Genomic DNA, 13,814 nt, shown 5'->3' with positions numbered 1-13,814 from the left:
TGACTCTTCTCAAACATATCGTGTTCATCTATGTGTCTGATAATTCTGTTCTTTACTACAGTGTCAAGCAGTTTGCCTGTTACTGAAATTTGGCTTACTGGCCTTTATTGCCTTCGGAGCCTTTTTTAAAAAAAAAAAATAAGACAACGTTACATTAGCATACCACAGTTAAGTTTTGCAATTTCACATTTGAGTTCCTTCAGAACTCTTGGATGAATACCATCTTGTCCTGGTGACTTCTTAATGTTTAGTTTACTAATTTGTTCCAAAACTTACTTTACTGACACCTTAATCTAGTATAGCCCCTCAGATTTGTCACCTAAAATGAATGGCTCAGGTGTGGGAATCTCCCTCACATCCTCTGCAATGAAGACCAACACAAAGAATTCATTTAGCTTCTCTGCAACAGCCTTGTCTGCCTTGAGTGCTCCTGTTAGTTCTAAAAATCTTGCCGAGAATGTCCCTTCTGTCTTTTTATGCCTCCCTTCCCCCCCCCCACATATTATAGGCTGATGGGTAGCTCCTCCTCCTGTCTTTTTTTCCCCCAACAATTTGATTTGTGACTTCACAAAGATTAGATTGCCGGAGTCAGTTACATCAGCTTTGAATTTTGTGACTCAAGTAGGTTGTTTTATTGCATTTTGTCATAGATTTTGTTGGGGAAAAGTTTTGTTCATAGATTAGAATAAAAAGAGGCTGCATATTCTGTTTGTGGATGGATTCCACAAACCTACATCTCCAGATTCTTTTGCATCAGGCATAGAGAATGTCCCAAACCCATCAAAAGAATGGTCCACACCCTTCACTAAGGCCATTTCTCCATCACAGTACTCCACAAGCAGGAAGAACAATTTGGGGCCCAAACAGAGGTGGCAGCTAATCTCTCAAGCTCCTATCATACAAGTACTACTGCAACTGTCTGCATTTGCATCATTCTTTTCCATGGCCCTTTCCTTCTGAAGGACTTGTCTTGCCTACAACATTTAGCTTGAGTTAGTATGTTTTAGTTGCTCCATTCCAGGTAACCTAGTTTGAGTGTGTGGAGTTAAAATTGACCATGCTCCAAAACAGCATTCAAACTACACAAAGTAATTGGACTAGCAGAACAGAGTGATTGGATTAGCAGATTATGAAGTAATGTAACTAGAACTGCTGCATCACCACCTCTACATTACTAGTTCCAGCACTGACAGCACTCTTGCTTCAACCCATGCCCTCACAAGGCAGTTAGCTTGAGTTTAAGGTAGGACTGTCAAACTATTTAAAAAATTAACCATTATTAATCACAAGACTTAAAAAATTGTGATTAATTGCAGTTTTATCGCACTGTTAAACAATAATAGAGTGCCAATTTAAATTTATTATAAATATTTTTGGATGTTTTTCTACATTTTCAAATATATTGATTTCAATTACAACCCATAATACAAGGTGTACAGTGCTCATTTTATTATTATTTTTATTACAAATATTTGCACTGTAAAAAGATAAACAAAAGAGTGCAATCTGTAAGTCAAAGCATGAAGGGGCAGACGAATGTTTAGCATATCTGGCACATAAATACCTTGCAACACTGACTACAACAGTGCCATGCAAACGCCTGTTCTCGCTTTCAGGTGACATTGTAAATAAGCAGGCAGCATTATCTCCCGTAAATGTAAACATACTTGTTTGTCTTCGTGATTGGCTGAAGAAGAAATGGGACTGAGTGGACATGTAGGCACTAAAGTTTTAAATTGTTTTGTTTCTGAGTGCAGTTATATAATAAAAATTCTACATTTGTAAAAAGAAAAGGAGTACTTGGGGCGCTTTAGAGACTAACAAATTTATTAGAGCATAAGTTTCTGTGAGCTACAGCTCACTTAATCAGATGCATCCGTAGCTCATGAAAGCTTATGTTCTAATAAATTTGTTAGTCTCTAAGGTGCCACAAGTACTCCTTTTCTTTTTATGGATACAGACTAACACGGCTGCTACTCTGAAATCTACATTTGTAAGTTGCACTGTCGCTATAAGAAGATTGCACTACAGTACTTGTATGAAGTGAATTGAAAAGTACTATTTCTTTTGTTTCTCTTTTTAATCAAACAGAAGGTGAGCCAAGGGGAGGGGCAAGGTCACATTGTATTTTGTCATTTTTCTCTTGGTGAGATCCTGTGTGGAGAGAAGCAGAGGCTGGAAGACCAGTGGGGAGGGTTTGAGGAGTGAGTGAAAGGTGGTGTAAAGACAACTGAAACCCATGTCCTCCATCCCAGCTAAGTTAGAGAAAGTTCTTTAGCTAAGAAGATAGAAGAAGAGAAGGAGGAAAGAATGAATTTGTAGTATAGGGAGTCAGTCTGGTCATGGATTTTCACCAGACACATTTTGCAGCATGAGAGGAGGAGCAAAAAATGTGGGTTTTGGGGGTGAACCTGGGCTGTGGGGTGGCAGGACAGACCTTGCTATGGAAGAGGGGGCAAAGAGTCAAGGGTGGAGAAGAATGAGGTGTGGAGAGGGTCAACAGCCAAATCAGTGGAAGAGAAGGCAGAGAAGAGAGGTCTGTGAGCAGATGAGAAATCACAAGAAGGCTGAATGACAGCGTGATGGGCAGCAGGAACGCAGTAACAGAGATTGGAGGAGAGAGAGCAGTGCTTGGTGAAGACCAAATCAAGTGACTGTCACTTTTAGTGAGTAGGATAGTGGAAACAGCATAACTTAGGCCCCTACCAAAGTAACAGTTCATTTTGGTCAATTTCACTGCCATAGCATTTTAAAAATTGTAAATTTCATGATTTCAGCTATTTAAATCTGAAATTTCAGGGTGTTGTAATTGTAAGGATCTGGATCCAAAAAAGGAGTCATGGGGGGTGAGGGGGTCACAAGGTTAATGTAGGGGGAGTTGCAGTACTGCTCACCTTACTTCTGCACTGCTGCTGGTGGCAGTGCTGCCTTCAGAGCTGGGCAGCTGGAGAGTGGCAGCTGCTGGGTGGGAGCCCAGTTCTGAAGGCAGAGCTGCTGCCACCAGCAGCGCAGAAGTAAGGATGGCATGATATGGTATTGCCAGCCTTACTTCTGTGCTGCTGCCTGCAGAGCTGGGTCCTCAATCAGCAACCTCCATGCTCTGGGCACCCAGCTCTGAATGATATGATATCGCCACCGTTATTCTGCGCTGCTGCTGGTGGGCACTGCCTTCAGAGCTGGGCACCCAGCCAGCCACTGTCGCTCTCCAGCCGCCAAGCTCTGAAGAGTGCACAGAAATAAGGGTGGCAATATTGCGAGCCCCCCCCAAAATAACCTTTTAACCCCCCCAGCAACTCCCTTTTGGGTCAGGACCCCTCAGTTTGCAAAATACTGGTCTCATCTGTGAAATCTGTATAATACAAGGTAAAAGCACACAAAAGCCTAGATTTCATGGGGGGAGACCAGATTTCACGGTCTGTGACGTGTTTTTCATGGCCATGAATTTGGTAGGGTTCTAAGTGTAACTTTTCTATTCAAAACTTGTAAAACATTCTAAATTCATGTTCCTAGCTATTCTTTTTTGGAAGATTGGACAGTCATTTGGCATCTTTACTGAGATTAAAAAAACCCAAAACTAGGCAAATGCTTATTCTCTCAGATGCTCCCCTACAGGGAAGAAACATACCAAATTTAACAGCTAGCTTGGGCATTGATCATGTTGGATAAATGGTTATTTCAGTACTAAACAAGGTTATTTGTGCATTCAGGATAGTTGTTTGTTTTTGTGTCCCTTTTCGGATAGAGAGATCTGTTTCTGGAGGTTGCTGAGTACTTCATTGCCGTGAAGGGGTCAGTTCCAGACAAGCCATGTTTTGAGAAATTTGGTGCACCTATCTGCTATTGAACCTAAAATAGCTGAATCAAAACATACACTGTAAGATTCAAGATGAACTCTCAAGTGCATGCTAGGAGCAGTCAGTTAAGGAGACTACACAGGTGTCAGAGTTCCCAGTCATCAGATACTGAAATTCACTGCAGGAAACCCTATATTTACACTTGCTTCTCTCCCCAACTTGTACTTGGCAATCATACCTCAGATCTTCAAAGGTTAACACTAGTAACATTAGGAGCTGTCCAAAAGGAAGTATTTAGTGTAATCCCCTATCTAGCTGACTTGCTAAGAAGGTCTGGATCACTAAGAGGACAATATCATGGGCAGTAAAGCATGTGGTAGAGTACATCTCAGAACCTGTAGAGCTGGTAATCGTAAGGATTCGTTTGTCAGTTATTTATCTTCCTGTTGGATATTGGTTCACCTTGGTGCTCTGAGGGACTCTAGGAAGTATCTGCTATTTCTGTCATTGAAAAGAGTATAGACAATGAGATGACTCCAGAGTGGTGCAGATGCAAGAACTGGCATCTTCCTTGGAATTTTTTGGGGATAAATGCCTACTCCCTTTGGTAATCTGATTGGGAAAAATCACAAATAAATCTGTACTCACTGATGGTGGCATAGGATATTTCCTTAGATGTTGAATCTGGTATATGTTTTTCCCTGACTCCTCATGTGAAATGCTTTGAAGAAAGTGCAAATAAATAGATTTAAAAATAAAACCTGTTTGGTCACCCCACAGAATGGCTCAGAAGGTTGTAGCTCAGAGACGTACGAATGGCAGTTGTCAGATTCATGTCCTCCTATTATGCAGCCATATAGCAAAGAATCTTGCCTTCAAAAGAACGCATTTAGTCTTGAGTATGAGAGAGAGAGAGAAAATGGTTACATTAAACAAAGTTGTTGTTTTCTAGAAAGAAGGGTACTTCTGTGACATTCTTGTAAAGCCTAGGGATTAACCAATCACTGGTGCATCTCTTAAATATTCTCCATCAAAAGAGTTGTTTCCTCCAGCTTACAGTTTTTACCTGAGCCGGGATGTTTTTATGGATTCTTTGCCTTCATTTCCTTAAGGGTATGTCTATATGGGTATAAAAGCCCCACAGTACGGCCACTGCTGGCATGGGTCAGCTAATTCAATCTCGCAGGTATCAGGCTGCTGTATTGCTGTATAGACATTTGGGCTTGGGCTTGGGCTCGGGCTCCAGTCCAAACTCTGAGACCCTCCACCCTTGCAGGGTCCCAGGGCTCGGGCTCCTGCCTAAGCCTGAATGTCTAGACAGCAGTTTTTCAGCCCAGCGCCCAAACCTCACAAGCCTGAGTTCGTTGACTCAAGCTAGTCATGGGCTTTTTATCCCCATGTAGACATACCCTAAGAGTGTGGGTAACTATTGTACTTGTACTGCTACAGTGCAGAACTGTAGTTTCCCATCTCTTATTATTCAGATTCTTTAGAGCAGTCTTCTGCCTTAGACACCATCTTATATCCCCTTGAGTCCCCAGCAGATAATTTGGATCCGTAAGAACTGGTTAACTCAGTTTTTTTATTTTTCACTTCCAAGATAATTTTTCTAGAAGCAGTCATTTCTAGCAGGATAGCATGTGAGCTTCCAGTTCTTTTCTGTTCAATGCATGCCTTTCCTCTTGTCAGGACAGTCTCATACTATGGCTTTATCCTATTTCTCTCTCTAAAGTAATCGCTCTATTATCAATACAATATAATAAGTATCCTTATCTAGTTTCTGCCTACCCCTTTCTCATGTAGATGAAGAAAAATTGTAGTGTGTACTTGATGTGCATAGAAATGTGAAAATTTGTTTATTTACACATGACTTCCTTCTCCAGGAAGTCAGAGTCTCTGTGCTATTTAAGGGCTATAAATGGACCGCTAATACTTCTCAATTTGTTACTGTAGGCAACCATTTCCTTTAAAGATTAAAAGTACACTCCACAAGAGATATTTCAGCATTCGGGCATAATGTGAATTGCTGAGCCCCTATATAGAGATGCAGATGATTTACCCTGGTAGTCAGACCAGACTTGTCCTGTTAGCTTGAAGTCAGATATGAGAGTTTGTGTTTATCTGAGGCAGAGGTATCTATGGGTTGTGGGAGAGGGGTTTTCCAAGGAGCAACCCTAGAAACAAGCAAGTTCTAAAGCAAGCTCTGGCTGAAGTTTTTCTCTCTGTTTAAGTTAACAGTAAAATAAATCCCAAGAAGGGTATAAATTTGGACTGCATGTAGTGTACTGTGTTAGAATGCTCAAATAAATTTGTTAGTCTCTAAGGTACCACAAGTACTCCTTTTCTTTTTGTGTTAAAAGTGGGATAGAAATGTCACCTGCTTACAGGAAGTTAATCAGTGAGTGGCATGCATAGATCAACTACCTGCAGGTCTTTACACATGTTCTCTAATACAGTAACCTTAAATAATGGTCTCTGACAGCAGGCCAACAAGTCTTCCAAGCAATAGTTCTTTAATTTCTGTATTTTTAAGAGACAGTCTAGCCCTTAGTACAGAGCCAGGATGGTACAGTGTCTAGAAAAGAAAAAGATTGGGTTGGCCCACATCTTTTGGTGGGGGAAATTTTGAGGGATGTATGGCTCAAATAGAAATGTAATTTAATTTGTGTATGCATTTTATCTGCTAAATGCTATAGTCTGTCCTAGAAAACCTGATTGGCTTGTTGTGTATTCATATATATCTGGGATAGGCAGGCAATTTAAACAACTTCCACCCAAGAGAGATCACCTAGCCAAAAAAATAGCCACTGTTTCCAGGGCATCACTACAAAATATACCTGCATTGTAGAAACAAGTGTTTGAGATGTCAAGAGAATTGATATAAAGCTAGGTGGAAAAGTTGTGAAAACTGATGACAGTCATTTCCCACAGGAAATCTTCAACTCTCAATATTCTGGGCTAGTTGCAACATTTTAGGTTATGAATACCTTCTTTTTTTTAAACCTAGGATTAAATGACCAATATGATTTCTTTTAGATTTGACTTTTTAATCTTTGATAAAGTATATGCATCCTGTTTGAAGTATTAATGTTTTTAATTTTAGATCCTTTATAATGTTAGAACTGCAGAAAATCACTTTTTCATCTCAATTGTTCATTTGTAATGTATTTCAATTTAAACTTTTTATTAAGGGTAGTGATTAAAACATACTGAAGTGTACAACAAATGTCTCTTAAAGCAAAGCTGGTACAAGTCTTGGTTGTCTCTGTGGTCATATGAGTTGATGTTGCATATACAGAAAAGTTCATTTCTTGAATTTTTAAGTCCAGGGTTTTACATTTCTTGCGTCAGGCCTGTTCAGCATTAGCTAACTTGTATTTGGTTCTGCCTCCCTCGAAAGGCCCAAAATCAGTTCCACATTGTATTGTACTGTTCCACTCTGTTGTTAACATTAACATTTAACCTTTTCAGCATCACTGCCCCTTTCATTTTGAAGGTCACTATTATATATTCTAAAGAGATTAGATTAATAATAAAGGGGTAATGATCAGAGATCACAATTGGAAGTATATTTGAGATAACTACTCCTGCTAAGATGGAAGAATCAAAGAAAAAGTCAATCTGGCTGTAGAAGTCATAGAATGGAGAAGAAAGTATAATTTACCCTTTCCTCTTTATGCAAGGATCTCCAAACATCCTCCGTTTAAAATTCAGTAAAAGAACTTTTCATTCCATGGTTACTAAAGAAACAGCACCTACCCTGATACTAGGTTTAGAAGTCTGTTCAATTTCTCATACAAGACTCTATTGCAATTCCCTACCCAAAAACTAGGGAGGTGAGCATTACGCTTCTGCATTGGTTGAAATGAATCTTAAAAAGAAATTGCTGCTTATAGAGTTACGGCCATAACTGTTGAAAATAGTTGGGTTCTCTAACAAGAGCCCCTTTAACAACTAAGTAACTGCCTGAGGTTCAAACACAGACTTGGTTACAGTATTGTCAAGGCCAAGAGTTTAAACTCATGAATGAGACCATTTAAAGAAAAACAAATTGTCTACCTTCTGATTTTGAGCCTTTAGGTTTTCCTCAATTTGTGTACATTGCAGCTTCAAATTCATTCCTAAATGTGTGGAGCATGCAAATTGAAGAGGTTCCAATTACCACTATCTACCCCTTGGGTGCAGCAGCTGCCATTTTATTCTCCTTTTCCCCCTTACTTCATCACTGTATCCTGCCTCCCTCTCCTTCTCTGTTCCTCATATTTTTCCCCTACATTTTCTCCCTCTGCTTCTCTCTACCATAGCCCTCTGCCTCCATCTGAGGTTGTTTAGAATGGTGAAATTAGATGTATGCAATGAAGAATTCTTGGCTCAGCCATTCTCTTGCTAATTTTTTGTTTTGTATTCATATTCCAGCACATGGGTGTCTTGCAGACATGCACCATATGTGTTTTGATTTAAGAGTCCCATTCATCTATGTCAGAGCTTGAAAAATCTACTCTCCTAATTGTGACGGGCAAGTCATAAGTTTGCTCTGTCAAGTGAGGGAAACTACACTGTTAATTATTGCAGAATTTTAGTTTTGTTTACAAAAAAATTCTGCCCCTTTATAGTGTGTCTTCACTGCAGAGTTAGCTCATGCTCTAGCCTGAGTCGTTGTTCCTAACCCTTGTCCATCCACACAGAAAAGCCTCCATCACGGATTTGAGGGTGCTTTAAGCCTGGGCTAGCTGGCATAGCTGAGGATATAGGCTTGAGCTTCGGTGTTGCTTCAGCCCATGCTGGCAACCTGCCTACTTTTCAGTGAGAAGGCAGGCTAGTCAAGCATGAGTTCTGTTAGTCCTCTAATCATAACCTACAGTTTTACCTGGGCTGTACTTTCTTGTGTACTTCCTCCCTTCTTCACTGGAAGTTACCACACTGGCTAGCATTTTCATCCCAGATTTGCCTGCCCCATTTCTGCTGCATTTCTACAACATATGAACAGAGATGTTATCCAAGAAATCCACCTCACATGCTGCCAGTTGGCCAGAAGCTGAGACTAGCCTTTTGAGAAATCTGTGGTGTGATATCAGTAAGATGCATAATTTTGGGAAATGTACCGCAAATGACACTTTTTTTTTTTAATGTTTAGTGGACAGGAAAGAAACAGGCAGAGAAGTCATTTGGATGCCCTACAAAACACTTTGTGGTCTGCAGACTGAATTCCTTAATGACATTTTAATTAAAAGTTCTTGCTGCCAAATGCTATTTGCTTTCACCTTCAAAATTCCAGTTGGAAGTTATTGGAAATTTATTTACTTTAAGTATTGTTCTCACATCACGGCCACAGCCTTCAGCACCATGCTAGGCAGGAGAGAGAGAGCACAACCTGCAGATTAATACTTAGTGGCACAGTTTCATGGAGTGGGAGAACCATAGGACTGGGAGAACTCAGAAGACTCTCTTAATACAGCACTATTGTGGAGGCATTTATACAGGCCTAGCATGAGTAAGATTTGCATTGAGGATGCTTCACCCGTGCTAGGCTGGCCTGGGTTAACTCTGCAGTGAAGAGACATCCATAGTTGTGAAGATCTTAATTTAAAATGCTGAATTGATGCAGAGCTAGCTGTCTTTCTGAGACTATAGATGGCAACAGAACCCTGCTATTGCTTGTAGTTTTTTTCAAGCAGTAACTGCATAAAATTAAAACAATACTGTGGCTAATTTCACTGCTGCTATTTCAAAATCTTGTGGGCAGCTCTGAAACTTACCAGTTATCTCATTTTCAGTCTGCTGCTGCTTGGGGGAGCTGAGCACTAGAGCTTGGAAAATCTTAACTCTAGGAAAGGCAGAGACTGAAGTATTCATGAGAGAGAAAGACCCCCTGCCCCCCAAAAAAGAACTGAGGTACAGGACAATAGGCGGGACTTCTTCTGGCAGTCAAATCTGGGAATTAAGGAGGGCTTCAAATTTGAGGCACCCAAAAGACCCAAGTTGATACAAAAGGCAGAATTCACTAGCAAGGTTCTCAGGGAAGCATTCTTGTGAAACCCCAGCATCCCTTCCTAGCAGCCTGGAGTGAGTTCTGTACTTCTTACAATGGAATTGTTTAAGGAGCTTGCTGGTATGACCCCTGCACATCAATTTATAAATAGTAGGTGTCTTGTACATTAATTTTCAAGATATGATTTAGGTACTGTAATAAGTTAGTGGGTTAGCACTCAAGCACCATGGTGATGGGTTCAATTTAATTAATGTATTTTTCCACTGAATGCATCCGATGAAGTGAGCTGTAGCTCATGAAAGCTTATGCTCTAATAAATTTGTTAGTCTCTAAGGTGCCACAAGTACTCCTTTTCTTTTTGCGGATACAGACTGCTACTCTAAAACCAACCACTAATTTAAGGAAGTCTATCATAATGGAATTAGGAAATCTACAGGTTTACATGGCTCAAAGAGCATGATTTATGGATTGCTAAGTAGTTCTCAGTCTAGTGTTCTACATGTACAGGTTTTCTAAAACTCTGTTACTTTTAAGATGTAATAATTTACTAACTTTAAAATGGCAGTATTTAAGCAGAAGTTTTTCCTTTAGGAAACCACCATGTGTGTATCGCTTATTTCTAGCCACCCATGAAAATTTTGGAGACTTTCAAGAAAAGACCACCACGGAAGACCCTGACCAAAACTCTAGAAGCCACAGAGCTGTCTTTGCATGAGCTGACTAACTTGCCCATACCATGCTCCAATCTGACATTGGTTTTTAATTTTTACTAACTATTTTTCACATTGTCAAAACTCAAATATTTTGCTTTTATTGAGGTTTTTGTCAATTGAGTTTGGTTTCTATTTGGAGAAGATTAATTGAAAAGCTAATTCATCTCCTGGGAGACATCCTAATACTGAGCACTTGTCTGTTTTCATCTCCAAAGACTTTACAGGGATTAACAAAACTACACTTCAGCCACATGAGTTTTCGAAGTATGCCCATTTCATAGAGGGAAGACTGAGATAGCAAGGTTATGACTTGGTCAAGACCATAGCGTGAGTGGGTATAAGAAGTGGACTTAGAACTTTGGAGAATTCCAGTCCTATATTTAGACCATACCACTCTTTCAGTTGTTACTGTACCATGTTTCACTCATAAAACATTCATATTTATCTGTATAAAGGTTAGCTCTCAGGCAATAAAACTAAGCGATTGGTGTTTCTCACAGAATGAACTAAGTAAATATGTTGTTTTCTGAAACAAGATTAGCCTCTGTACGTGTTTGTATATTGTGTCAGTAGTTGGAGAGTAGAGATTTCATAAATATTTCATTTTATGACACTGATTATCTTTACAGGTTTTAAATGATTATATCACAGTCCCGGGAATTGAAATTAAATTGTGTGTTAATAAAGGGCATGCCAAATGCCGAGCAGAAACTGGCATTTAGCACAGCAGATGGGGTGTTTGTAGTAGTGCTCAGTATTTAGTTTTGAGCCGTTTAATTTTTGCTTTCTTTCCATTTTGCAACCCTATCCAGAGATTTCCCCTCCCCACCCACCCCCATATTTCTGGCTTGTTGGCGTGGATGGGTTATACTTGAGAAAAACAAATACACATCTCTCAAAGTGTTCGTGTGGGGGAGACAGGGGAAGAAAGGCTGAGTAATTCAAATTGTCATGGTTCAGTACTAGCTGTACCTGTGACCCCTTCTGTAGTGTCTGAGTGCACCCCCAATGTGTGAGACCTTGTGCCCTCATCTCTCTCTGAGTGGGATCCCCACGATTCCTCCACTCTTATGCCAGGTGCTAGGATGTAGTTCTCTGTGTATTGATCATGCTTACTCCAGCAGGCCTGACTTGGCTCAGGATCTGCAGTTTTTCCCTTCAGGAGCTTGTGACCAGCAGTGAATACAGTGACCCAAATTGTCTCCTTAAAACAGAATATTGTTTAATCTTAACAGAAGGAAAAAAGCATAGCACAAGAGAAAAAGGATTTTAAAAAACCCCAAAAGGATTTGCACACATTTGTCTTATATAAAATCTTAGGTAGGCCTAGCTTATCTCAGACATTTAACCTCTGGGTGGGCCTGGGTCTCAGTCTGTTCCCGATAAATTGTGTCATTCATTGTTCTCTCTTCCCAGGCGTTTGTTAGCCCTGCTAGTCCAAAACCATTTTAGGTGAACTCTGCAGCTGGTCAAGCGTGAACATCAAAATGAATATCATTGTCTACAAAGTGTTGGGAAACTGTATATTAGGATCTACCTCCCCAACTTCCTGAGTGCATTTCCTACAATCGTGCTATTGAATTAACTCTGTATATGCATATAGTAAACAAACAGCACATATAATATTCATAAATTATTACAGTGCAGCTGAAAATCAGTCTCTCACACACACACACCCCCCTATCTTAAATTAGGTTCACTCGTGCAAATCAGTATTTTGAAGGAGTTTGCTCTATTGTACAATAATGGGTCTGAAACTTTTATTGTGAATTATTTTGGTGATATTGCCTTCTATTTCTGTGCTAGCCAACACCCACTGTACTGCTCATATAAACAGTCTTGAGAACAAGGTAAAGGGCAGAAAAAAATCATACGCTTTAAGGTCAAAAGGGACCATCATCATCATGTGACCTCCTGCACATTGCAGGACACAGAACCTTGCCTATAGACCCACAACCTCTGGCTGAGTTACTGAAGTCCTCAAATCAAGATTTAAAGATTTCAAGTTACAGAGAATCCACCATTAATATTAGTTTAAACCTACAAGTGACTTGTTCCCTGGGCTGCAGAGGAAGGCAAACCTCCCTCCTACCCCCCCTTCGCGATTTCCTGAAGATTACAGTAGTTAATCCAACATAATGCAATACATCTAGTTTTTATTTATTATTATTTATTTGTTATATAATTGGGTTGGGACTGACTAACTTAAAGAAAAACACTTGATCTCCTCAAATTTTGCAAACAGCTTATTTCTATGACTTTTCACTTTCACTTTTTAATGCAACCCTTCTCGTCCTAGATAAGAGCATTTAGCTGTGTGAGTTGTGTTTTTTGTGTGTTTTGCTTTAGTACCTTCTACTCAAACATTGTTATATTGCATGATCCATTTTCTCTATGTGGGGGAAGATTGGTTCTCTCTGGAGTCTATTCTTGGGGGAGTTAGAGGGGCAGGTTGGAATTAATTTGTTTTCTCTATGTGTGTGTTGTGGAAATGCATAAAACCTTTTTTTTCTCTCTTTCCTCTCTTGATCATCTCATCTGTGTGGGTGAATGTTCCTGCAAACCCTTGGTGAACATATAGAGACCTTTGGTATGCTCATTCTTTCATTAGAGCCCAAAGTCGCAGACTGTTATAAAAACAATGAAGATTAAAAAACCAAACAAGTCCAATCATAACATTGAAAAATGGCTAAAATGTGCACTTGAGGGAAACTTGGAAGTCGTCATTTGATAAATCTGTCATTTTACATAGTCTTGTCACAGCTTGGCACTCCAAAAAGTGATTTTTTGTATATTTTCCTGGTACTGGCCACTGGGATCAACTCATTAACATGAATGTTGCTTATGTATTTAAAAAACAATACCTACAAAACTTAAATGTGGGTGTTGATGTTCTGAGACGAGGGTTAACATTTTCAAAAGTGCCTGACTCTCATTTTCCAAAGTTTCTTTGACATTTAAGTGGTTAAGTCACACTGACAATCATTTGAGTTTTACTGGGGCTTAGGAGTCTTGCTAGGGCTGGAAAATGGGACCGAGGCTGCATCTACACTAGAAGTGCTTTACCAGTGTAGGAATATCAGTATACTATGCTGGCAAAACGCTACTAGTATAGACGCAGCAATACTCAAAAGTTGTGCTCTTTACCAGTCTAGTAAAACCAACTCCCATGAGCTAAACAAGCTATATTGGTAAAAGCACAGCTTTGCTGGTATAGCTACATTTACAGTAGGGGCCTTTGTGAGCATGTTGGTAAGGGATCACCTCTCTTCACTCTCCTGACCAACATAGATGTTTGTAGGATAGATATAGTCTTAG

At 39.8% G+C, this 13,814-nt stretch overlaps 1 protein-coding gene across 6 annotated transcripts in view; it reads left to right on the top strand.

The window, feature by feature from the left end:
• PRKACB (protein kinase cAMP-activated catalytic subunit beta) overlaps positions 1-13,814 on the top strand; it is a 110,746-nt gene that overhangs the window by 61,001 nt on the left and 35,931 nt on the right. For 2 of the 6 annotated variants that reach the window (XM_043520374.1, XM_043520375.1), the window contains exon 2: positions 13,078-13,086. The exons of the other annotated variants lie outside the window; for them this stretch is intronic. In XM_043520374.1, the coding sequence (XP_043376309.1) occupies positions 13,078-13,086 (9 nt within the window). The remainder of the gene's footprint in view (positions 1-13,077; positions 13,087-13,814) is intronic. 6 annotated transcript variants of the gene reach the window in all.

This window comes from Dermochelys coriacea, chromosome 8, assembly GCF_009764565.3.
Source record: "Dermochelys coriacea isolate rDerCor1 chromosome 8, rDerCor1.pri.v4, whole genome shotgun sequence".
Classification (NCBI taxonomy): Eukaryota; Metazoa; Chordata; order Testudines; family Dermochelyidae; genus Dermochelys; species Dermochelys coriacea.
This window is presented reverse-complemented; position numbering and strand designations above follow the sequence as displayed.